This window comes from Lepidochelys olivacea, assembly GCF_965140295.1.
Source record: "Lepidochelys olivacea isolate rLepOli2 genome assembly, chromosome: 2".
NCBI lineage: Eukaryota > Metazoa > Chordata > Testudines > Cheloniidae > Lepidochelys > Lepidochelys olivacea.
Genome location: NC_140412.1, coordinates 268,528,922 through 268,552,507, shown reverse-complemented (window position 1 = coordinate 268,552,507; position 23,586 = coordinate 268,528,922). Strand labels below are relative to the sequence as shown.

The 23,586-nt window shown below is 51.9% G+C and overlaps 1 protein-coding gene across 1 annotated transcript; it reads left to right on the top strand.

The window, feature by feature from the left end:
• The first annotated feature begins 1,582 nt into the window (after positions 1-1,582).
• Positions 1,583-14,349, top strand: LOC311515502 (uncharacterized protein). The gene is made up of 5 exons (XM_084618615.1): positions 1,583-1,703; positions 1,872-1,996; positions 6,107-6,233; positions 6,971-7,072; positions 8,241-14,349. The coding sequence occupies exons 2-5, from the start codon at positions 1,973-1,975 to the stop codon at positions 9,086-9,088; spliced, it is 1,101 nt and encodes a 366-aa protein (XP_084474741.1). The 5' UTR covers positions 1,583-1,703; positions 1,872-1,972; the 3' UTR covers positions 9,089-14,349.
• Positions 14,350-23,586: the final 9,237 nt, after the last annotated feature.

Here is a 23,586-nt window from a genome sequence, read left to right as displayed (position 1 = left end):
TCCCAGCACAAGTCTCCCCAGCTACTTATGCCGATGATGCCCAAGGGCTGAGCAGGGCGCAGGCTTGGTGGGGGGACGGAGTCACCTCGCACCTAGTGCAATATCAGAGTCTCCCTTACAACTTTCTCACGCGGCCGTATCAGAACCTGCTGATGGTGGGGTCAGCTGTGAAACCCCAGTGGGCTTCGCTGGAGGAAAAGCCTCAAGTCCATAATTTCAGAGGGCCAAATCCTGGTTCAGGCAAAATCGCCACTGCCTTCAGTGAGAGTTTGGCCACACCCAGGCCTTCAGGGTTGGGCTTGAAAACTTCACCCAAAATCATACACAGATGCAAATTATTCCACTAGCTGAGCCCAGGCTATGAAACGATCTGGTCAGATCTGGCTGCCTGATAGGCCAACACATCAAAGGGGTAAAAAATCCCAGGCAGCGGCAGGCTCCTTCCCTGGAATTTGAAGAGCATTTTGGCAGGTGACTTTTCCCGTTACTCTTGGTCAGCAGCTTCAGAGCCCTGACCGGAACTGTGGCCTCAGTGACACCAATGACAAAACCTCCACTGACTTCAATGGGGCCAGAATGCCAGGCAATGAGGAAATGGGCCTGTCTTAGGGCTTGGGCATCGGGTGTTGGGTTCATCACCACAAGAAGTTAGTCAAACGTCAGGTCAGTGAAGAGAACACCAGAAAGCCAGGTCACGGGGGCTGATGGTTAAGATATGAAAAACAGCGATAGTAAAGTCTTGCGCCAATATTTTCAAACCTGTGTACCAACATCTTAGACACCTAAATACATATTTAAGCTTCTAAATACAATCGGTTGGGCTTTCTGCAGAGCAAAGCACCCAGCACTCTCACTGAGAATGGGTTTGGTCCCTCTGGAAATCAGACTGCTCTCAGACAAGCTGCCTGTAAATGTATTCAGGTGCCTGACTGTGTTTGGAGCCACTGGTCTTTTATCATTGGTAGGTCCCAAAGCATATTACAAGGTGGGTAAGCATCATCGGCCCTGTTTTATAGATGGGGAAACTGAGGCACTTGAAGGGTTCCTCGTAGTGCTGAGGTCTCAGAGCACCAGGGAGCTGAGGCAGGAAATGTCCGTGATTTGGCAACACTTCTAGGCCCACAACTGGAGGCCTCTGCACAATAGTGCATTGCACCCTATGGAGGTGGGGTTGAAATATGAGTTCAGGAGATCAGGGCAAATCCCTGGTCTTATCCCCAGGCTCATTAATGTCTACACCGGGGAGATGGGATCTAGCATTTAAGTCTCATCTGAGCGATTCCCACACACTCAGATGTACCCCAAGCCGCCAGCTCAGCGCTGGCCCCATGGCCCGCTCCAGCAGAGGGGCGAGTGGGACGGGAACGGGTGCCTCTGTGGCTTCCCTCCCCTATCCAGTGTCCGGCGCTCATCCCAGGCCCTGCTGGGAGATGTTATTTATCCCCTCTCCCCCTAGGAAGCCAGGGAGGGTCTGTGCTGGGGACTGTGGCTGGCACACGCCGCCGGCATCCCACAGCAAGACCTGGGCAGAACTACATCTCCCAGCGTCCCCCTCTAGCAGCAGCCCACACGGCCCCTTCCTCCCAGGCTGTTACAAATGGAGATGGCTCTGATGTAGGGAGATGCCCCTCTGATTTGAGGACCATCTCGGCAAAGGGGGATTGGACCAGCCAAAGCAGTGACCCTCTGGAGCCCTGTTTGGGGTGCCCCAGCTTGACCCCCCTCACTGGCCCTGAGGGCCACTCCCTCCCCATATCCCCTGCCCTTGCTATGAGCTGTGGCAGCTAATCTTCCCCAGCCCTGTATTCATCAGTTTGTGGAGCGGGGCAGGGGGCAGCCTGCACCGGCTGATTGGGAACTTGCTTTTGCAGGCACATGAAAATGTGAGCGATGGATCCCTGCGAGGTGGACAGATCAGGGTGACGGCTGCTGACCGGCTCCCAGCCCCGGACACCTCGCGTTACCTGCCGACATGTCTGAAGGGCTCTCCCGCAAGGTAAGGGTTGGGTGTGCGGTCAGACCCGAGCAGCTTGTGGTTACTGGTCCCCTGTTGGACAGGATCAGTGCCCGGGGTTCCCTGTGGCCGTTCCCAGCCATCTAAACCGGACACCCCAAGCTCACCCAGGCCTCACCCCTGATTGAGGAGAACAGTCCCCAAGTCACCAATATGTTTATCATTGTCCCCCCCACCTCCCCCCAGATCGACTAGTCCAATGGAGCAAAAAGACATGCCCCGTCTGCCTCTCTTGGCAGCTTTCAGACATTGGCAGGTGCCAGTCGATCGTGGCCCCAGCACATCACAGACCAAGGCTGGTGCTAGGCCCTGACGGGGGTAAATTAAGCAACATGTCTGACATGTCAGTAGGTATCTGATTTGAAAGTGCCTGAGGCCAGGGCTCTGGGAGTCATGGCTGATGTTCCCTGGTGTTTAATTTCCATGCTGGGCAGGGGGGTGGGGACTCGAGACCTGGCTGCATGAGCAGGAACCATTCCTCTGAACCCCCCAGCATCGCAAGGGTTAAAACAACACACACACACACACGCACGCACGCTCGCGCTCGCTCGCTCGCTCGCTCCCCATCCAGACAGCCTGAGAGACAAGACTCTTGTGTTCCCTTTGCCTGTTTTAAACACAAGTCTCCAGCCCAGCAACAGGAGACAAAGGACCGGGTAGCTCAGGCAGCTCTGTCTATAAATCCCTAGCATCAGCTGTGCCTTTCCCTGTCTTTGTCCTATTATGGGGGTCGATTCTGCCGGGCACGGAGCCTCCCTCAACTCCCACTAGCTGCACAGAGAGCGGAGAGTGCTCAGCACCATCCGGGGGAAAGGTGCACTTCTCAGGATCAGCCCCGTTGCCTTATACCCCAGGGACCTGACTGGCTTCTACAGAGCTGTTCTGGCCCTAGGCTTTACCTTAGGTGGGGAGCCAAGGGCAGGCTTTTCTGACCCACCTGTCCACTGGCTTCAAATGTTCATCCCTGCCTTCTCTCTCTATTGATCACTTGCCATGGAATGACAGGTATGCACATTGCTCCACAGCTCCACGCCCTTCCGTTCCCCGTTCCTCCCAGGCTGGTAGAAACAGCTTCAGTGTGTTCTGGCTCTGGGAAAGTGCCTTGAAGCCATGAGTGGGGCTTTACATGCAATAGGGACAGGGCACGTTCTCGTTAAGGTAGATCACAAACTGCGCTTTCCGTGGCCTCGTAAACATTAGACGCGGGAGGAGAGATGAAAAAGGGTGGGACTGTTCAGCTGAAAATAGAGGTGCGTGAGGGGGGGAATATGAGAGAGGTCGAAAAAACCAGGACTGGGGTGGAGAAAGCGAACATTTCCCCCTTCACACAACACAAGAACCAGGATCACCCAATGAAATTAATGGGCACCAGGTTTAAACCAAACCAAAGGGTGTTTTTCTTCAGACAAGCCACAATTAACTTGTGGAACTCATTGCCATGGGATATTGTGAAGGTCAAAAGTATAACTGGGTTAAAAAGAAGAGTTAGATAAGTTCATAGCAGACAGGTCCATCAACAGCTATTAGCCAAGATGGTCAAGGACGTAACCCCATGATCTGGGTGTCCCTAAACCTCCAACTGCCAGAAGCATCTGGCCGTGGCCACTGTCAGAGAAAGGATACTGGGCTAGACACATAGGCGCCGACTCCATGGGGAAAAAATGGTGGATGCTGAGCACCCACCGGCAGCCCCCCCATCAGCTCACTCCCACCCCACCCCCAGCACCTCCCACCGCCAGCAAGCCCCACTGATCAGCGCCTCCTCACCCAGCCTCCTGCACGCCATGATCAGCTGTTTTGCAACGTGCAGGAGACTGGGGGGATGGGGGGAGGAGCGAGGCGGTGCACTCGGGGGAGAGGGCGGAACTGGGCAGGAAGAGGCAGGGCAGGGTGGAGCGGGGGCAGGAAGAGGTGGTGCAGGGGTGGGGCCTTGGGGGGGAAGGGTGGAGTGGGGGTGGGGCCTGGGGCAGAGCTGGAGGTTGAGCACCCCCCAGCACTTTGGAAAGTCAGTGCCTGTGGCTAGATGGACCATTGGTCTGACCCAGTACAGCCTTTCTTATGTTTTTAATATTCTGTTATGTAATTGAGTCCATCCATGACAATGCAAAATTGTTTCTTATTGTACATGACTGGGCAGAGCTCAGTTATCTGGATAGGGTGAAATTCACCCTGTGCAAGGGATCAGCACAAGTGGAACTTGAGTGGTGCCTAGATCTTGTAGGGCTGAAATTTGATGTAACTGGTCTTTGTGCTGGTCCCTACAGGGGGGTGAATTTCACCTGTACTTTGTCACCAGTTCTGAACCTTATTCAGTTCTTGGCCTCAAGAATATCCTGTGCCAATGAGTTCCACAGATTAATTAGATGTTGCATTTTTTAAAAAAAATGCTGTCTTTGTGTCCATTGTAAATCTGTTGCCCTCTCTCGCCATCCTTTCTAAAGCGAGGTTTCTAATAGGGAAGGGATCCTCAAGGGTTATTATCATCCCGCACACTCAGATGGTGACCTCCAGACCCAAGTCCAACACTTTCCCTCTAGCAACTTGGGCATGTAGAAAAATCAGGGTAAGAGATTGGTAAGGAGACAAGACGGAAGGAAGCTTGTTGAATGCGATCTAGTTAATGGCCAACCGGGACCTATTTTTAGGCTTGGAGTGAATAGGTAGGGCCAGAAGGATTCCTGTTCTAATCCCATTCACTTCACTGGAGCTATCCCAGGGGTGGATCTGACCCAGTGTTTTGCCTATCTCCATCATAGACGATAAACTTTCTAAGCTCCTCTTCCACGATGGCGGGGGGAGATACCCAGAGGGCCTCTGACAGGGATCTAGCAATGGTGGTGAGTCGAAAGTCCAATGCGGTGCTGGGATTGTGTCTAGACAGGGGCTCTGCTCTGCTCTGCACCCGCTCCCACCTGCTTGCAGTGAGAGGGCTAAGGGGGGCAGAAGGGTCTGACGTGACTTCCATAGCGGCAAACCCAGCATTTGGCACTGCCCGCACTGGTCAGCTGGCCATCTTTTCACGAGGCAAAAGTGGGACACGTGCAGGAGCCCCGCCCCCCTCCATGGCCCCGCCCCTGCTCCTGCTTTTCCCCTCTTGGCCCTGCCCCCTATTCCTCCTCTTCCCACTGAGGCCCTGCCCTCTGGCCAGGAGAGAAGCCAGAGCTGGGCAGTGATAAGAGCCACCCAAGGCCCCACCCCTGCTCACCCCTCTCTGCCCCCTGCATCGCTCACCCATAGGGCTGGTAAAAAGGCCCTCCCACTTTGAAAAGTAATGGGGCCATGGGCCCCTGGCCGGCATCCTGGCCAAATTCCAGCTCTGATCATTCTGTCCTGCCTCCCTGAATTCCCCCGGCAGCTTCAGCAGGAGACAAGATTCTTCTTACTTCCTGCCCCAGCCACAGGTCCAGACTTTTGAGTGAAATGCCCTGGAAAGTTGCCTTAGTCACCACTGTCAGTTATCTGTTTGGCAAGTTGGAAAGGCCTCTGGATGGTTCACTGCCCCACGAGCCACCAGACTGAACTAGAGGGGAACTGAAAAAAAAATCCAGAAACCGGCAACAGCTGGGGTTTTAAAACATGCCAACAGACAAAGGCAGCGGTTAAAAAAAGCAACTCTGATTTCAGTCTGACTCATGGAGACGTGCCCAACGTCCTGCTGCCATCTCCCTCTTCTCCCCCGTCGGGGCCAATCACGCCTCGCGCCGGCTGTTGATAGTACAGTCCTTCAGAGCACCGAGAGGCCCCAGCTGAAAGAGACTGACCCTTCCCCAAGGGACGTAGTCTCATAGACAACACAGGCCATTGATGGAAGGGGAAACAGAGGCACAGAGAGCAGAAGGGACTTGCACAAAGCGCCCAGCAAGTCAGCAGAAGACCCAGGAACACAACCCAGTTCTCTTGTATCCCAGCCCAGCCCTCTGTCCATTGAACCATATCTTGTCTTAAAATTGGATTGTGCACTCCTGGGGACGGGACTGTGTCTCCCCATGTGTTTGTTTAGCCCCTGTCCCAGTGTGGGCCCATGCGCGGGTGGGTGCTGCTGTTCTATAAATGAGACTAATCACACCAAACGTGCACTCGTCGCTGTTTCAGGTCCCCGTGACGTTTGACGACGTTGCCGTCTATTTTTCTGAGGAGGAGTGGGAGATTTTGGCAGAATGGCAGAGGGAGCTTTACAAGGAGGTGATGAAGGAGAACCTGGAGACTGTGCTTTCTCTAGGTAAGACAGTCATCTGCCTTCCCTGTACCCGGTTCCTCCCTCCTGCATTACTTTGGACAGGACTTGCCGGTGTTTTGTGTTACACTGTAATGAACTGGCTGGGGTGCAGAGGTGCACACTTCCCTCTAGTGGATGAGATTAGAACTGGCCAACTGTGTGTCCTAGGCCCCATACTGCTAACAGCTAAATAAGATTGTCCTTTAGCTCAGGTAGTAGAAGATTGTGATTTCAGAGCAGGGGGAGCCATGTCATAGCATCATCCCACTCCCAGATTCCAGCTGGCTGTGACAAGCAAACTAGTTAGAACAGTGAAGTCCCAGATGGCCCTGTGTCTGTTACAATGCAGGTGTAGAATTACACACTTTCCTTCTCACGTTCCTCCCAGTGACATTCAAGGAAATAAAAAAATATATCGATAGCTTAACGAAATGTCCCCCAATTAAACTCCCACTGTGGCGCATAAGTGGTCAGACTGTGTGGAAGGCTTTGTGGAAGAAGGGTGTCTCAAGAAAGAGCCGGTGTCACCAACTCGCGTGATATTATCATTCATATTGTGATATTTGCTGTTCTTCTTAAAGCCCCAACTCCTGGAATCAGGTGATTACATGAGAGTCTCAGCTTTCCTTAAAAGAAAAAGTAAGTTTCTAGCCCTCCTGGTCTCGGAGAAAAGCTCTGCTGAGTTTCTCAGAGACTCCTCAATCTGAACTCTAAAGCTTGTCATCGTCTTTCTCGGGAAGGATTCCAGATCCCCAGACCTGGCGTCGTGTCCCTGACGGAGCGAGGGGGAGAGGCTTGTGTCCAGTATCCCAAGGACCCTGCACCTGAGACCCACTTTGGGGGTAAGTGTATGGCTCACAAGGTTCTGTGGGCCAATCTGACGTGGGGTCCGTTTCTCTTCTCCTGAAGGTTTTGCACAGGCTACGTCGAGGTGGCCAAACTGCAGCTCTTTTACCATTAAAGTGAGGCTCACAGAGCCCCCCAAGCCTCTCCCACTCTCTGCCTACCAGACGGGGGTTGGGAGGAGAGCTCAGGGCTTCTGTCCTGCGGGGGAGTGGTAGGGCTAGGGGCTTCTGCCAGAGATGACTGGTGCCTGCTGAGGGGGGGGCACAATTTAAAGGTTCGCCCCCCTCCAATAGCTTGAGTCATGCCACACCAGGCATGCCCCTTCTCTTCTCCTCAGGGGGGTGTTAGCTCCCCGTGGAGAGGCAACGGCAAACAGCTGGGAGCTGCAGGGAGGGGCCTCTGCTTTAGCTCTGTGGGAAGCGTCAGCCACAAAAACTGCAGCTTTCCTTGCAGCTCCCAGCTGGTTTCCTCTGCCTTTCCCCACAGCTGCAGCTCCAGGTGCTGGCTCCAGCAGCTGCTGTGCAGGTCTCGCCATGTGACCGAGCAGGGCCAGCAAATATCTGGGGGGTACGTGCCTCCATGTGCCCCCCATGCATCGCCTCTGGCTTGTGCCCCACGGGTAGGGGGGTGTCTCAGGGATTCAGCCCCGGGGAGGTGTGTCTGCTGGGGCTCGGGGCTTCAGCAGGAGCAGGGCTGAAACCCCAAGCCCCAGCAGGTGCACCCCGTCTCTCAAACTTCTGAAGGTTGTCGTACGTGGCTCGGAGGGTCAGTAAGTTTGGCCACCCCTGGGCTACTATAAAATCTGCACCCAGCATCTCAGCCAAAATCCTCGTGGAGTGGAACCATGTTCCCGCTGTTCCCCCTAGGACGCCCAGGGCTTGACTTGTAGTGGGGACATGGCGAGCGGTACAGTGCTCTGAGAACCAAGGCCATGACACACAGACTAGTACCAAAGGACTGGCCACGCCCACAACCACCCCAACGCTGTGGTTACCCATGAACGTGTAAGACAGAGAGAGATGTCCCCAAGTGATTGACCTGCCCAAGCGCCCTCCAGCCCCAGGACAGCGCCCCCAAGAGGGCCGTTTGCACTGCGCGGACTGAGCAGTGAGGGGCGGGGGCTGGGCTGTTTCGGTGGCACCATGCTGTATTGGAACCTTTCAGGAGACGGCTTGCTAGGCCCTGACCAAGAAGCGGACGCCATCGAGTGGGTTGCGGAGCAGCCTAGAGAAGCCCCTTCTCTCCCCAGCTGTGATGCACGTGTCCAGTGGGGCTGGAGCAGCTGCAGCGAGTTGGGACCGCGGGGGCAGCCTGGGTTACTGGGCCGCTGGGGAGCTGGCTCTGGAGCTGTGCCCGACGGGCGCGAAGACACCTCCGGGCTGCAGCCGAACCGCCAGCAGAGCCAGGCAGAGGAGCAGCCGCGCCCGCGCCCCAGGGCCCGCACACGGGCGAGAAGCCCCACGCCTGCGCCCAGGGCGGGAAGAGCGTCGTCAAGCGGTGCGCACCGCGGGGAAGCCGCACCGGGTGCGAGAGGACCTTCATCCTGCGCTCCAACCTGGTGCCGCACCTGCCGGAGTGCCCAGGGCCGGAAGGGATTCATCCGCCACTCCCAGCTCCCGCGCCCCGGGGACGGGGAGCCCCCCTGCCGCTGCCTCAAGGGCGTCCACCAGCCGACCAACCTGGCCACTCACCAGTGGACTCACCTGGCGGAGGGGGCCCTGCCGTGCAGCCAGCCGGGCCGGGCCTTGCTGAGCCCCAGGGAGAGCTGGGAGCAATGTTCCCTCTCAATTTTTGACAGGCCGTGTGCGCAGAAAATCTCTTCAGTGCAAATGGCTGTGCGCGCGGTGTGTCGCCGTGTGCACGGGGTTTGGGATCTGCGTGCACCCGCACACGTGCACAGCTTGCAGGGCACGGGGCCTAGGAGGGAAGCAGCCGACGCGGTCGGAGGCTGGCGGAGCCGGCTCCTGTTCAGCCAGGCCTGCATTCCTCTGGCAACACCAACAGGGTCCTAGGTGGGCAACACTCAGCCAAGCACCGTACCTTACCCAGCAGCCAGAGCGCGGCTCGGCTGAGCACCCGCACGGGCCTCTCTGCAAACTGGTGTGAGCACACGCATGGTCCTGTCCTGCTGCTCTGATTATTGCTTTGTACTGCAGAATCATCTGGTCCTAGGCCAGGGGCTAGGCGCTGTACAACACAGAACAGAAAGGCCATCCCTGCCCCAATGAGCTTACTTCTAAGAGAGGAGAAAACAAACAGCTGCAGACAGACAGGCGGGGAGCACAGGGAAACAATGAGACAGTCCTGGTCAGCAGGATCAGCAGTGAGCTCGGCCCCCCCACTGCCGAACCGAACCGGTGTCAAGTTTCCTAGAGAGTTTTCCTCTCGCACAGTGTCAATACCTTCCATCTGTCTCTATCCTTTACCTCCTCCGTTGCAGCGAGCCACACACACAGGCTGGGCGTCCCTAACTCCTCTCTCTCTCCTTCTGGCAGTTGTAAAGCCCTCATCACTGCAAACCCCACCCAAGGAAGGGCTCAGTCATAGTTTACCTGCATCGCCCTCTGCCTGAGCTACCAAACATTAGCCAGGCGGGGGTGCTGCTCTTTCTCCTGGGCATGTGTCTTTGAGTCCTGTTGCTCTCTGGGAGGCCGGCTGTGCACTGCAGATGCATTAGGTCCTCCAGCTGGGCTCTCCGTGTGGGCACCATAGCACTTGTTTCACAACCTCTCTGCTGGCACCCTGCGCTTCTTTAGGTTTTGCTCACCTCACAACAAGCTACCTCAACTTGCTCAACAACCAAGCTAAAGCTACCTCAGCCCCCTTCTGTTCCCGGCATCTCTCCTTGCACATGTTCCTCTCTGTGGAGTCTTCTCTCAGCCAACGTGTTGCCAAAGGGCTACTCCCAAACACAGCACAGGCTCGGCATCAGTCCTTACCAATGGAGGACATCCAGCCCCAGGACAATATACAGCCACCGTTTCCTGGTGTGGGTGCCATCTGCACAGGACCTGCTTGGTCCGGCCAGTTCAGCTCCCCTACCCCTGCTAGGCAGGCATGTTAATCAACGGCCTCCTGTGGGAGACCCCCTCGGAGGCTAGCAGAGTGTTAGGGATCCAGCCCGCGGGCCGTAGTTTGCCCATCCCTGCCCTAGGAGGTTAGCAGAGTGTTAGGGCGTTTTCACTCACCCTTAGGACACAGGATGACAAGATGTCTCTTGGCTCCCAGCTATATGAACCTGTAATATCCAAATGCAATTGACGTCACCCATTTTACTGGGATTCTCCTCCATTTAGAATCCAAAAAGTCAGTCACAGAAGGACCTAGTTAAATCACATCATGTTTATCCCAGCGGACAACACAAAGCTGTTCCCCGTTCCATATTTTCCATGCCTTTGCCAGGCCAGTCTTCAGTGATTCCAGAGACAGGGCTTCCACTGCTGCTCTTGGGCAACCCCATGCGCTGGGTGTCCCTAAAGCTCCGACTGCCAGAAGCCGGGATTGAACAGCAGGGGATGGATCACTCAAAAATTGCCCTGTTCAGTTCACTCCCTCTGAAGCATCTGGCACTGGCCACTGTCACAAGACAGGATACTGGGCTAGATGGACCACTGGTCTGACCCAGTGTGGCCGGTCTTATGTTCTTAAACTAGTCCCCAATGTAACAGAGGTCAGTGGTAAGATGCTTGTGTCCCTAGAGCGTTGAGAAGCTATCGGGGGCAGCAATGAGCACCAGTTTTCTATGCAGACCTGGCCATGCAGCCTCTGCAGAGTCAAAGACCAACACAGGGTGGGTTCCCCCATCACGCTGCTGTTCACGTCTCGCTAAGTTCTTGCCGTTTTCATGCTCTAGCTGTCCTGTAACATGGGGAGAGACACAGCCCAGGGATTAGGCCACTAGAAACAGCTGAGTTCCAGCCCTGGCGCTGACAGTGATACCTGGGGGCAAGTCACTTAACCACTCTGTACCTCCACTGCTTCCTCTGTGAAATGGGGGTGAGAGATGTCATGAAGAGCCATTAGGGTTTGTACCATGTTACCGTGCTTGGCTCAGGTCTATGAGGGACAGGGAGGGTCAATTCCACTGACATCCACAGAGCTGCCTCAGTTTCTGGCCATAGATCATTTGGCCCTGAATCTCTGCGGTTTCAGGAAACAGAGGGAATCTTCAGTGAAATTACTAAGCGGAACAGTGTTTCAAAACTTGACATTTTTGAATAACAGGGAGTCCACACTGTGTTTACAGGCAGAAAATGCAAAATAGTCATTATTATTATGAATCATTAATACTAATAACAACAAACAGACAAAATGATGCTTGTTACATGGCTATTTGAGGGGTGCAAGGAAGGAATATTGCTTTACTTACCTCCCCCCACTTTATTTCTGGTACTAGACTGTTTGCCATGCCAACATTTCTGTGAGCACAGATTCATTTCTGGGTTTCAGAGTAGCAGCCGTGTTAGTCTGTATTCGCAAAAAGAAAAGGAGGACTTGTGGCACCTTAGAGACTAACCAATTTATTTGAGCATAAGCTTCGTGAGCTACAGCTCACTGAATGCATCCGATAAAGTGAGCTGTAGCTCACAAAAGCTTATGCGCAAATAAATTGGTTAGGTGCCACAAGTCCTCCTTTCCATTTCTAGGTCTGACTCTAATGCCTCTCGTGGTAGAGGGCTGAAGTGAGGTGATGGAGCCTTTAGGACGGACCCTCTATATACTTGCTTTCCTAAGTTTAAGGCAGACACTTAGGGCCAGCAGCTGATCTCAGTATGCCAATATAAATCTGCAGTGACTCCGCCTAAGTCATCAGTCAGACCCTGAGGTCGGAAATGCCCCTCGGTCCTGTATAAGCATGTAACTATTGGGCGGCATTTCCTTCTCGTGGTATGGGAGTGTGTGTGTCAGTCCAGTCTGGAATCTTTTGGGCTCTGTTTTTGCGCGTGATAATGGCCCCGAACATCTGGTGGTAATTCTCTAGTAACCTGAAAGCTCTTTGGCAGCTGTACTAGTTTATCTTAAGGCAGGACCCCCTGATCCTCCCTCAAAACAGAGACGTGAACAGAACTGCAAATGCACCCGCTGCATCCCAGAATTCAATGCCGTAGCCAGTTTGCATAATGGAAAATTGCTTTATCCCGGACCCCCTGCCTTTCCATTAGCTGTTTAATCTCCTTCTCGTCCTAACCCTGTTAAGCCCCTCCACTACAACTGAATTGTGTGGCAGCCATTTTGCATTGTCACACCAGCAGTGAACACATGACATTACAGCAAGCATGTGAACGTTCAAAATGGCTGCTGCTGGGGCCTGCTCCTTTTTCCAAATCTCTGGCCATTCCGAGCCCAAGCCCTGTTTGTAGAGAGAGGATCTTCTTGCTGCTTACAAAGCCAAAGGAAGGCTGGGTGGAGGGGGGAAGGGTCAGAGCTTTTGATCTCTGGGTTTAAAACTGGATGTAAATAAATATCATACGAACTCAAGTCAGGAATAAGGATGATCTGGTATTTGTGTATTTGGGGGGGGGGGGGTTCTTCACTTTTTAAAGGATTATGTGTTGAGAAATGTATTGAATTGTATTTTAAATATATCTGTGTATATCTAACGTCACCTAATTTCTAATATTTAAATGTTGGTGAATAATCAAGTGGTTGTTTCTATGTTGGTCATTGATGTTAATGAATTTTACTGTAAATATATCCAGGAGATAAAACTGACCAGCTACTGCTTTAAAAGGGACTTTTTCCTCCCAGTGCCTCTGCCTGGGTTTCTTTTTAATGTTCTGGTGGAGCATAAGTAATGCAAAAACCATAACTAATCATGTGTGAATGTCAGGCAAGGGATCATTACGATTTATTTTGTGCATGTGATAAACATAAATGCTTTAAATAAAAACCAAACCAGACCCAACACCCATGCTATGTTTGTCAAACTCTACGTTAAATTAAATCAAGTTTAGCAGTAGGACCCTCTCGTTCTTTTGCGTTAGCTGTTATGGATATAAAATGAATGTTTAAAAAGTGCAGTGTGCTTGTGTTTTATTTACAGATGGAGTTATTTACAGAAATATGAATGAATAAAGGAAACTGTTTGTTTTAAAAGCACAACATGTAATTAACCTGTAGAACTCACTGGCCCAAGATATCACAGAGGCTAAGAATCAAAACAGGGCTGTATATTAGCAAACATCCATAGCTATCTAAAGGCAGATTTTTTTATGAGGGTGATAAAAGATTGTGCTTCAGGGCATAACCCAACTATTATGGGTTTAGGACAAATTTTCCTCCATAGTATGGCCACATTTTTACATACTTGTCCATTACAGGGTTTCTCTCACTCTTCTCCAAAGTATCTGGCACTGGCCGTTGTAGCAGAGAGGACACACAAGTGGACGGACCATTGGTCTGAACAGGTATGGCAATTCCTGGGTTGAGTGTCTGGGAGAAATACTCTGTAGTAAATGGTTATACTAAAGCCTCTGTCCATAGCTTGAAAGCGGACTGGTTGGTCAGAACTGATTCCCCTCTGCCTCATGAGGCTTCCTTGTCTGTTTTCTGTTAACGAACTCATCACCCGCTGGAATATATTTTCCACGTTCCATATGTAATACATGGGAGTTGGGGAAGTTCAAAGACTGAGCCAAAGTGTCAGGGGTTTTGAGCACCACAACTCACTTTGAAGGCAGCCGGCCCGCTAGCTATGTATTTCTAGTACAACAGACCTGCTGGGATCTAGGCCCTATGAAGTGCTTTGTATTTGGAGCATTAATAATTATGGGCCACAGTTTTTGCTTGCCTAACACTAACTGCCTAGGGCCTGACTTCCAGCATTGCTCAGTGCTTGCCGCATTTCCCACACTCGGTACATTTACAGACGGTCTCCTGTATTCATTCCCCGGGGTTCGACAAGACTTGGTTTCCTACAGAACCCTTTCCCACTCGCCGTATGAGGGATGGGCCTTTCTCTGGCATGGATTAGTTGGTGAATTTGAAGAAGTGGTTTCAGTCTGAACCTTTTGCCACATTCCCCACATTTATAAGGATTCACCGTTGCGTGGCTTCCCCTTTCACATTCTGCAGCCTTCGGGTCCATTTCTCTTGCAGGGTTTCTCTGACGACTTTTTGGATTTCTTCTAACTCTTGCAGGCTTTCCCCCTCTCAGAGCTTCCCATAATGGTTTCACTGGCTCTCTCTGAGGCCATTTTGAGTAGGTCTAATTGTTCAGCACATTCCCTGTGGTGGTTCTTTTTTTGGTTTGTTTATTTGGTGAACCTCTCATCTGCTGCAATAAAAAGAGGGTCAAGACATTATTATGGGAGGCATTGGTAATCCTAGAATCATAGAGATATAGGGCTGGAAGGGACCTCAAGTGGTATCTAGTCCAGCCCCTGGTGCTGAGGCAGGACCAAGTAAACCTAGTTCATCCATGACAGGTGTTCTTAAAAACCTCCACTGATGGAGATTCCACAACCGCCCTTGGAAGCCTTTTCTGGTTCTTAATTATCCTTAGAGCTAGAAAGTTTTTCCTAATATCGAACCTAAATCTCCCTTGCAGCAGATTAAGCCGATTACTTCTTGTCCTACCTTCAGGAGACCTGAAGAACAATTACTCACTGTCCTCTTTATAACAGCCGTGAACATATTTAAAGACTTATCAGGTCCCCCTCAGTCTTCTTTTCTTAAGACTAAATATATCCTGTTTTTTAAAACCTTCCTTCACAGGTCATGGGTTTTCTAAACCTTTGATAATTTTTGTTGCTCTCCTCTGGATTCTCTCCAGTTTGACCACATCTTTCTTAAACTGTGGCACCCAAAACTGGACACAGTTCTCCAGCTGGTGTCTCTCCAATGCTGAGGACAGCAGGACAATGGGTCTTACCTCTGACACTCCTGCTAATACACCCCAGAATGATATTAGACTAACCCCCACCACGCCTAGTCACCCCTGGCTCCCCCGGTACCCCTGTCCCCACTGGCTCCACCAACACCCCCTGCTGTCCCCGCTTCTGAGGCTCCTGCCTCCCCCAAGCATGTTGCTAGGGACCCTAATGGGAAGTCAATGACTACTGCTCACCAGTGAAATAGCACACACTGAGCTGCAGAAAACAGGGCTGGTACCTAGCCTACCCGGTGGGCAACCTCCGATAGCCTTGGTCACCCTGCACACAAGTCTCTGGGACGAAATAGCCCCGAGGCTGCTCAGACTCACACCAGTGTGTTATGGGAAAAAGGCTACTTGTGAAAACCGCTGGACTGCAGTTTTGGAGGGACAGAGCGAGATTCACCCGCATCACTCCAGCTGGCTGCCTGCAGCCATGCCCTGCAGCCTGGTCCATGCTGGAGCATCCTGCCCTCCCAATGGGGCGAGAGTTACACCTGCCAATGCACAATATACCTAGACCCCAAAACGTATGACGCCGCCTAATCTCGGGGGTTCTGTGCCCCCCCCTCCAAGCCAGCAGCATTTGGGAGTCAACTGAGATTTTAGCATCCGTGTAAAAGGCTTTTGGAGCCCCAGTTTGGTCTCTCTAGGAAATCTCTGCAGTGTCACACACTGCCAGGAACGCAAGGGGAAAGTGTCCAGGGGATGGACTTTTATTCCCCCTTCAGTGTGTCACTGCACAGAAGCAAACACACCAGCTTCCTACCTGAGCAGGGCCTCTGGGCATCTCACAGTCTGACTCCCCTTCACATCTGCCAGCTGCAGCTTTCGTTTCTCGGCTGGAACTCCCGGAGCTTTAGCGCTGCAGGTCTCGCCCCCTCCAGCATGCACCCCTGCTCCGGCTGCTGGAGGGAACAGGGGTGTGAACTAGAATCAGTGACTGACTGGGAGGGGAGACGACTGGAGCAAGGCTGCTTGGCTGGGGGTGATTGGTGAGTGGACCCCCTAGGAGAGTTAAAGGCTGAGGAAAGCAGGTGCAGCTTTTCTTTAATAACGAACCAGTGAGATCTTCCCCCTGTGGAAACACCCCTTAGAGGGGCCTTTGTGGAGGAAACAGCCACTGAGATCCCCTTCCCCTCCCCCCACATCAGTCCACAGGGTGTGCCTTTCCCATGGAATAGGCTGGGGGGTTCGCTCCACAGCCCCACAGATTCTAGGGGGATGCACACGAGGTCGGGGTCAGCTGCATGGAGTCCCTGCACCTGAATGGGACTTCAGCACATGCTTAAAGTTAAGCATGTCATGAATTGCTTTGCTGACGTAGGGCACAAATTCCTAACGCCCCCATCCCTCCACTGCTGCACATGGGCCCCGGGACATGGGGTTAGCATAGAATGGGGGGCGGGGGCCGTCTTGCTAAAATATTGGCAGCACCTCACTGCCTAGCTCCTGTTGCCATCTCACTTCTTAGAGCTGGATCAAAGTCCCGTTCGACTCGACGGCAAGAGTCCCTTTGAACGGAGCGGTGCAGGAACGGGCCCTTCGAGTGAAGGATTTCAGCAGCCCAGCTCACGTCGGTGTGATTTCTTTCTTGCATGGCCAGGTTTGGGGTAATGTTCTGTTCTTCACTATACCAGTCAGCCCTGATGTAGAGCTCCCCTTTCTGGAGCACAGTGTGCGCTGTTTGGCACAGTCCAGCTCGGTCTCAGCCCCTTTGACAGGTCAGGCAGCATTCAACCAGCTCTCCAGAAACAAGCAGGGCACGGGTGTGTGTATGGCCAAATAACCCTGTTAGTCCGGACTCCTTGTTGTTTTTGTGGATACAGACTAACACGGCTACCCCTCTGATCCTCGGCATCCAAGAGGGACGGCTATCCAATTCATTTCCTTTGCTCTTCGGACTTTGAAGCTGTCCTGCCTTGTTAGTTTTGTGATTCCAGTTCTTCTGAGGGAGCCAGTGCCAGATAGCAAGGGGGGCTGCTCTCTGCCTTGATTGCTCTAATTTAGGACTTGTCTACATGGCAGTCCAGACCACGTGGGTGTGAACTGTAGGGCGCTCTGATGTGTCGCACTTTAACTGCCTGTTGTGTTAATTTAGATGGAATAAAGAGGTCCAAAGGGTCCAAGGTGTCAGGGTGGCCCTCTCACTGTCCAGTATTAAACAAGGCTCAGGGCTTGGGGTGACACTGCCTTCGTCCCCGAGAGAACTGCACGGATGTAGTAACAATGGTGCAAATGGCCCAGGCACTGGGTTAGTACGGAGTCAGGCTTAGGCCAGTGCCGCTTAATCTGCTAACAGAACCAAGTTCGTTCCACTGCGTTCGTTCCACTGGTTGGATTGGTCCAGCGCCTCTACGTGAGGGGATTGCCGTGGCTGAGCTACACGGATGTAGCTACAGCAGGGCCAATGTCCTTCGTGCAGACAGGGCCTAAGGGAAATCGCGTCTAAGGCTATGTCTACACTATGGAGCCTATGCCTGCTAGTGTAGACACAGCCTACGCCGACAGAAGGAGTTTATCTGCCAGTGTAGGAACAACACCGCCCTGAGGGATGTATCCTTGACCGCCCTAACCCCCCCCCCCCGCTGCAATTTAATCCCATTGCTTCTTGTCCTATACTCGGAGCTTAAGAAAAACTATTTTTCTTCCTCGTCCTTGTAACAACCTTTTATGTACTTGAAAACGGTTATCATGTCCCCTCTCAGTCTTCACTTCTCCAAACTAAACAAACCCAATTTTTTCAATCTTCCCTCATAGGTCATGTTTTCTAGACCTTTAATCATTTTTGTTGCTCTTCTCTGGATTGTCTCCAATTTGTCCACATCTTTCCTGAAATGTGGTGCCCAGAACTGGACACAATACTCCAGTTGAGACCTAATCAGCATGGAGCAAAGCGGAAGAATTACTTCTCGTGTCTTGCTTACAACACTCCTGCTAATACATCCCAGAATGAGGTTTGCTTTTTTTGCAACAGCATTACACTGTTGACTCATATTTAGCTTGTGGTCCACTATGAACCCCCAGATCCCTTTCTGCAGTACTCCTTCCTAGGCAGTCGTTTCACATTTTGTGCGTGTGCAACTAATTGTTCCTTCCTAAGTGGAGGACTTTGCACTTGTCCTTATTGAATTTCATCCTATTTTCTTCAGACCATTTCTCCAGATCATTTTGAATTTTAATCCTATTGTCCAAAGCACGTGCAACCCCTCCCAGCTTGGTATTGTCCGCAAACTTTATAAGTGTACTCTCTATGCCATTATCTAAATCATTGATGAAGATATTGAACAGAACCGGACCCAGAACCGATCCCTGCAGGACCACACTCATTATGGCCTTCCAGCATGACTGCGAACGACTGATAACTATTCGCGGGGAATATTTTCCCAACAGTTTTGCACCCACCTTATAGTAGCTCCATCTAGGTTGTATTTCCCTAGTTGGTTTATGAGAAGGTCAAGTGAGACAGTATCAAAAGCCTTACTAAAGTCAAGATATATCACATCTACCGCTTCCCCCCCAACCACAAGGCTTCTTACCCTGTCAAAGAATAGTATCACTGTACCATAAAAGGAAAGAACACAAACCGTGTCAATAGTAAGCTTATGAAATGCATAGAGGCGTCTGTTTCCAGCAGTTGACAGACGACACACGGATAAGGACATGCAGGGCGTTGGGATGGGGCCGAGACTGTCTTTGCTTTAGATTGTAATACAATTTTCAATGCCTTAGGACACCCCATATTGCCTTTCATGGTCCTCCTCTCCCTCCTGGGGGGACTGTGAGCTATCAGCTGATGAACAATGCATTACAAAATGCAGTTTTTAAATTTCAAAAGCAATCAAACTCCACAGGGCAGGGCCTGTTTGTTAAGCTGTGTCTGTACAATGGGGCACTCTCTCTAGTGAGGTCTCTGAGCACAGCTGCAATCTGTGTTCACTAAAATAACAAACTGTATGAAGTCTTCACAGAGTACTCAAGTCCTAAGTTTAGCTTTGGCCTTCCTGATGGCGGAAGATAGACTCACACAGAGCACAGGATTTCAAAGGGTCACATTTCTTTTCGTTGTTGGCTTTTAAAATGGATTTAATGCTGACAAAAGGTCAGTGTGATGGGTTGGACCCCCCTTTCGGGGTGCCACCCGATGTGCTGGGGTCCCACTGAGCCAACCCTTTCCACCTGCCTGGGTTTCCTCACCCTGTTCTTCCTAATGACCCATCAAGGCTGATTGCTTACTGTCTGGTGGGCGTTTCCCAAGTACACCCACAGTTGTAATCGTTACATAGACAATATTCCTAACTTCAGATACGGAAATGATTCACGCCTACCACTTGGATAAACACATTCAGTAAATCGCAACCTTTCCATTGATACCGCACATGACCCATCTTGCATAGAACATACCTTAGTTATGCCACAATCACATCCTAACAATATTTCTATGAAGAATATGGGGAGGGGGTAACGTCACAGCCAGATTTTTGTTCCTCTCGTTCTCCCAGAGCTGGTTTCAGAGCCAGATCTGAACAGCGGTCCACGAGGAACCAGACTGAAACCCACTAAGTCGGGGCGGGCAAACTTTTTGGCCCGAGGGCCACATCTGGGTATGGAAATTGTATGGTGGGCCGTGACTGCTCATGAAATTGGTGCTTGGGGTGCGGGAAGGCTCTGGCTGGGGTACGGGCTCTGGGTTGGGGCTGGGGATAAGGGGTTCGGAGGGGGATCAGGGCTGGGGCAGAGGTGCGGGAGGGGGTCGGGGAGCAGGGTCCAGGCAGTACTTACCTCAAGCAACTCCCAGAAACAGCGGCATGTCCCCCATCCGACCCCTAAGCGGAGGTGCAGCCAGGCATCTCTGTGCGCTGCTCTGTCCGCAGGCGCCACCCCTGCAGTTCCCATTGGTTGTGGTTCCCGGCCAATGGGAGCTGCGGGGGCAGTGCGCGGAGCCCCCTGGCTGCCCCTACACATAGGAGCCAGAGCGGGAACATGCCGCTGCTTCCGGGAACCATGCAGAGTGGGGCAAGACCCCAACCCCGCTTCCCAGCATCTGGGGCGGGGCTGGGAACCAGCTGGTGCAACAGCTATCACAAGCCATGGGCAAATACTAAGAGCAGCCCCCAAGCTGCTCCTGCCGCTGGGCTTGTGAGCTGGTCCGTTGATTCTTCCAGTCGATCAGGCACTCTGCTACCTGTTCGGTGGCCGGGAGACTGGCTCTGCTGCAGGCCCTGATTGGTGATGCTAGCAAAGGTAACGAGGCCCTGCTTGCTGGCATGGCCCTCCCTGCACTGGGCACAGTAGTACGGACTCTGCCCGCTCCATGCATGCTGAGAGAGCAGCGGGCAGTGAAGCTTTCCCAATGGCCTGTGAAAGCCCTGTGCCATCCCCCGCACACCCCCTGGTGGCCAGTTGTGGCACTGCAGGTGCACTCTGCCTTCATTTCCCCAGATGGGTTGTCAATAAATTCACTGTCTAGGATCCAGACAAGGGGAAGCTAAAACAAACTAAGTCCCCTTTGGTGAGGCCTCAGCAAAGGACCCGTTGTAACAACAGCTCATTAGGCCCTTAGCTCAGAGCTCCTAAAGTTTCTAGGCCCAGTAAGACCAGACCCCAGGCCAGGAGCCAAAGAGAAAACAAACTGCCCACTACACCTTGCACAGCTTCCAGTCTGCTCTCCTGCTCCTGTTTACACAATCCAGCCCCAGGGCAGGGCAGAGACCTGTTTTATTACCCCCAGGCTGTCTTGGCAGGGGTAGTACGCTCCTTCACAGGCCCCTCTCCCGTGCGATCCCTGCCATGTATGCTCAGGGCGCTCCGGGAGGCAAAGCCTTTCCCACATTCATGTATCTGGTTCCTCTCCAGCGCGGCTCCGCTGATGATTTGTCAGATGCAGCTTCTGAAGGTAGCTCTTCCCACACCCGGCGCGCCCGTGTGGCCACTCTCCGGAGCAGATGCACCGGTGCAGACGCAGGAGCGGCGGCTCTTCCCACACTCCGTACCTTGGTATCTGTCTCCCACATGGAGGCCAGGATACCTGGCCAGGTAGTCCTCTGAACCCTAACCCCGCTCTCTCCTTCGTTGCATCCATGTCGCCTTTCGTCCTTGGGGGTCCTCCCAAGCGCACAGAGGCAGCACTTGGAATGGCAGCTCTTACCATACCCGGAGCATTGGGCTGGATCCTGCCCTCCGTGACTTCAGGTGCTGGACAAAGAGCTCCTGAAAGCAGGTCTCTTGCCGCAGTCGGGACACCGGTACCTGTGTGGAACTCCTGTTGCGTAGCCAGGAAGAAAGCCTTTCCCTTGGAGATCTCTCTCCTATGTGGGTTCTCTGATGCTCATCAGGTATGGACTTGTACACAAAGCTGTGCACTGGGAACATGTATACGGCTATTTGACCCTGTGCTTTATCTGATGGATGCACAGATAATCCTCACAAATGAAGCTTTTCCCACACTCGGGGCACTGGAGGGTATCCTGTCCACGATGGGTTTTTAGGTGTTTGGTAAGGTGACATTTGTACGCTTCTCTTGCTCCTCGCCTGCATGTGTGATCTGATGGGCCCGGAGACCATTCTTAGCATCCAGGCTCTTCCCACACACCGTGCATGCAAACAGTCTCTCTCCCCGTGACATTGCTGGTGTTTGCGCCGATAACTCTTGGAGATGAAGCTCCAACCATACTCTGTACACGTGTGTTCCCCGACATGAGATCTCTGGTGCAACGAAAGATAATGCCGGGAACTGTAGCAGTTACCACACACTGGACATTTATAGGCTTCCTTTGTGTAGTGAAGTCTCTGGTGCAACAGGATTTAAACTTTTCCCGCATTTAGAGGCTTTGTGTAGTGGCTCCCCTTGGGGACAAACTGGGTGGGATTACGGGGTTTGTTGGAATGTGAATGTTTGCCCACTCTGGAAGGGCTCTTCCCTTCAGCGAATTCTCTGCTGTGCCCTCAGGTATTACTTGGAGCTAAAGGTTTTACCACACTCGCTCCATTTGCTCTCCCCTGTGTGGGATGTATAGTGCAGTTGAAGGTAACGCTTACAAAGGTAATTCTTCTCACACACCATGCATTTATGCACAATCTCCTCCTGCAGGTGACTTTTCTCATTCATGGAGAGATCACTCTTTAATCAAATACACTATATCCACCGGATCACCCTTGTCCTCAAAGAATCCTACTAGATTGGTGAGGCATGATTTCCCTTTACAAAAGCCATGTTGACTCTTCCCCAACAGATAGTGTTTATGTGTCGGATAATTCTGTTCTTTACTATATTTTCAATCAATTTGCCTAGTACTGAAGTTAGGCTTACTGGCCTGTAATTCCCAGAATCACCTCTGAAGACTTTGTTTTTTTAAATCAGTATTACATTAACTACCCTTCAGTCATCTGCTACAGAATCCAATTTAAGCGATAGGTTACATATTACAGTTAGTAGTTCTGCAATTTCATATCTGAGTTCCTTCAGAACTCAAGTGAATACCATCCGGTCGATAAATGCAAAGTTATGCACATTGGAAAACATACAAAATGATGGGGTCTAAATTAGCAGTTACCACTCAAGAAAGAGACCGTGGAGTCATCATGGATCGTTCTTTGAAAACATCCGTGCAATGTGCAGTGGCAGTCAAAAAAGCGAACAGACTGTTAGGAATCATTAGGAAAAGGCTAGAAACAGAAAGGATCATACTGCCTCTATATAAATCCATGGTACACCCACACTTTGAATACGGCATGCAGTTCTGGTCGCCCCATCTCAAAAAAGATCCATTAGAACTGGAAAAACTACAGAGAAAAACAACAAAATGATTAGGGGTATTAAACAGCTTCTATATGAGGAGAGATTAAAAAGACGAACTGTTCATCTTAGAAAAGAGACAACTGAGGGGGGATATGATAGAGGTCTATAAAATCCTGACTGGTGTGGAGAAAGTGTTATTTACCCCTTCACATAACACAAAAATTAAGGGTCACCCAATGAAATTAACAGGCAGCAGGTTTTAAACAAACAAAAGGAAGTACTTCTTTACACAACATCCAGTCAACCTGTGGAACTCATTGCCATGTGATGTTGTGAAGGCCAAAACTATAAGTGAGTTCAAAACAGAAGTAGGTAAGTTCCTGGAGCAGTGGTCCCCAACCATTCTGTGGGAATAGAACATTCCTATTCCCAACAGACTGTGGTGGGCGCCAAACACCCCGCCGCCCAAATGCCGCCGAGAACTGGCAGCGGAGAGAAGCCTTGCTGTCGAAATGCCGCCGAGAAACGGCAACACTTCTTGGCCGCCTTTTGGCGGGTGGTTCTCAGGTGGCCGCGCTTGGCAGCAGCATTTCGGCAGCACGGTGTCCTGTGGGTGCACACAAGTGCCCCGGCGGGCACCATTGCACCTGCAGGCACCGCACTGGGGACAGGTCCATTAATGGCTATTAGCCCAGATGGTCAGAGATGCAACCCCATGCTCTAGCTGTTCCTAAGCCTCTGACTGCCAGAAGCTGGGAGTGGATGACAGGGGATGGATCACTTGATAAATTGACTGTTCTGTTCATTCTCTCTGAAGCATCTGGCCACTGTCAGAGACAGGATACTGGGCTAGATGGACCTTTGGTCTGACCAAGTATGGCTGTTCTTATGTAATTACA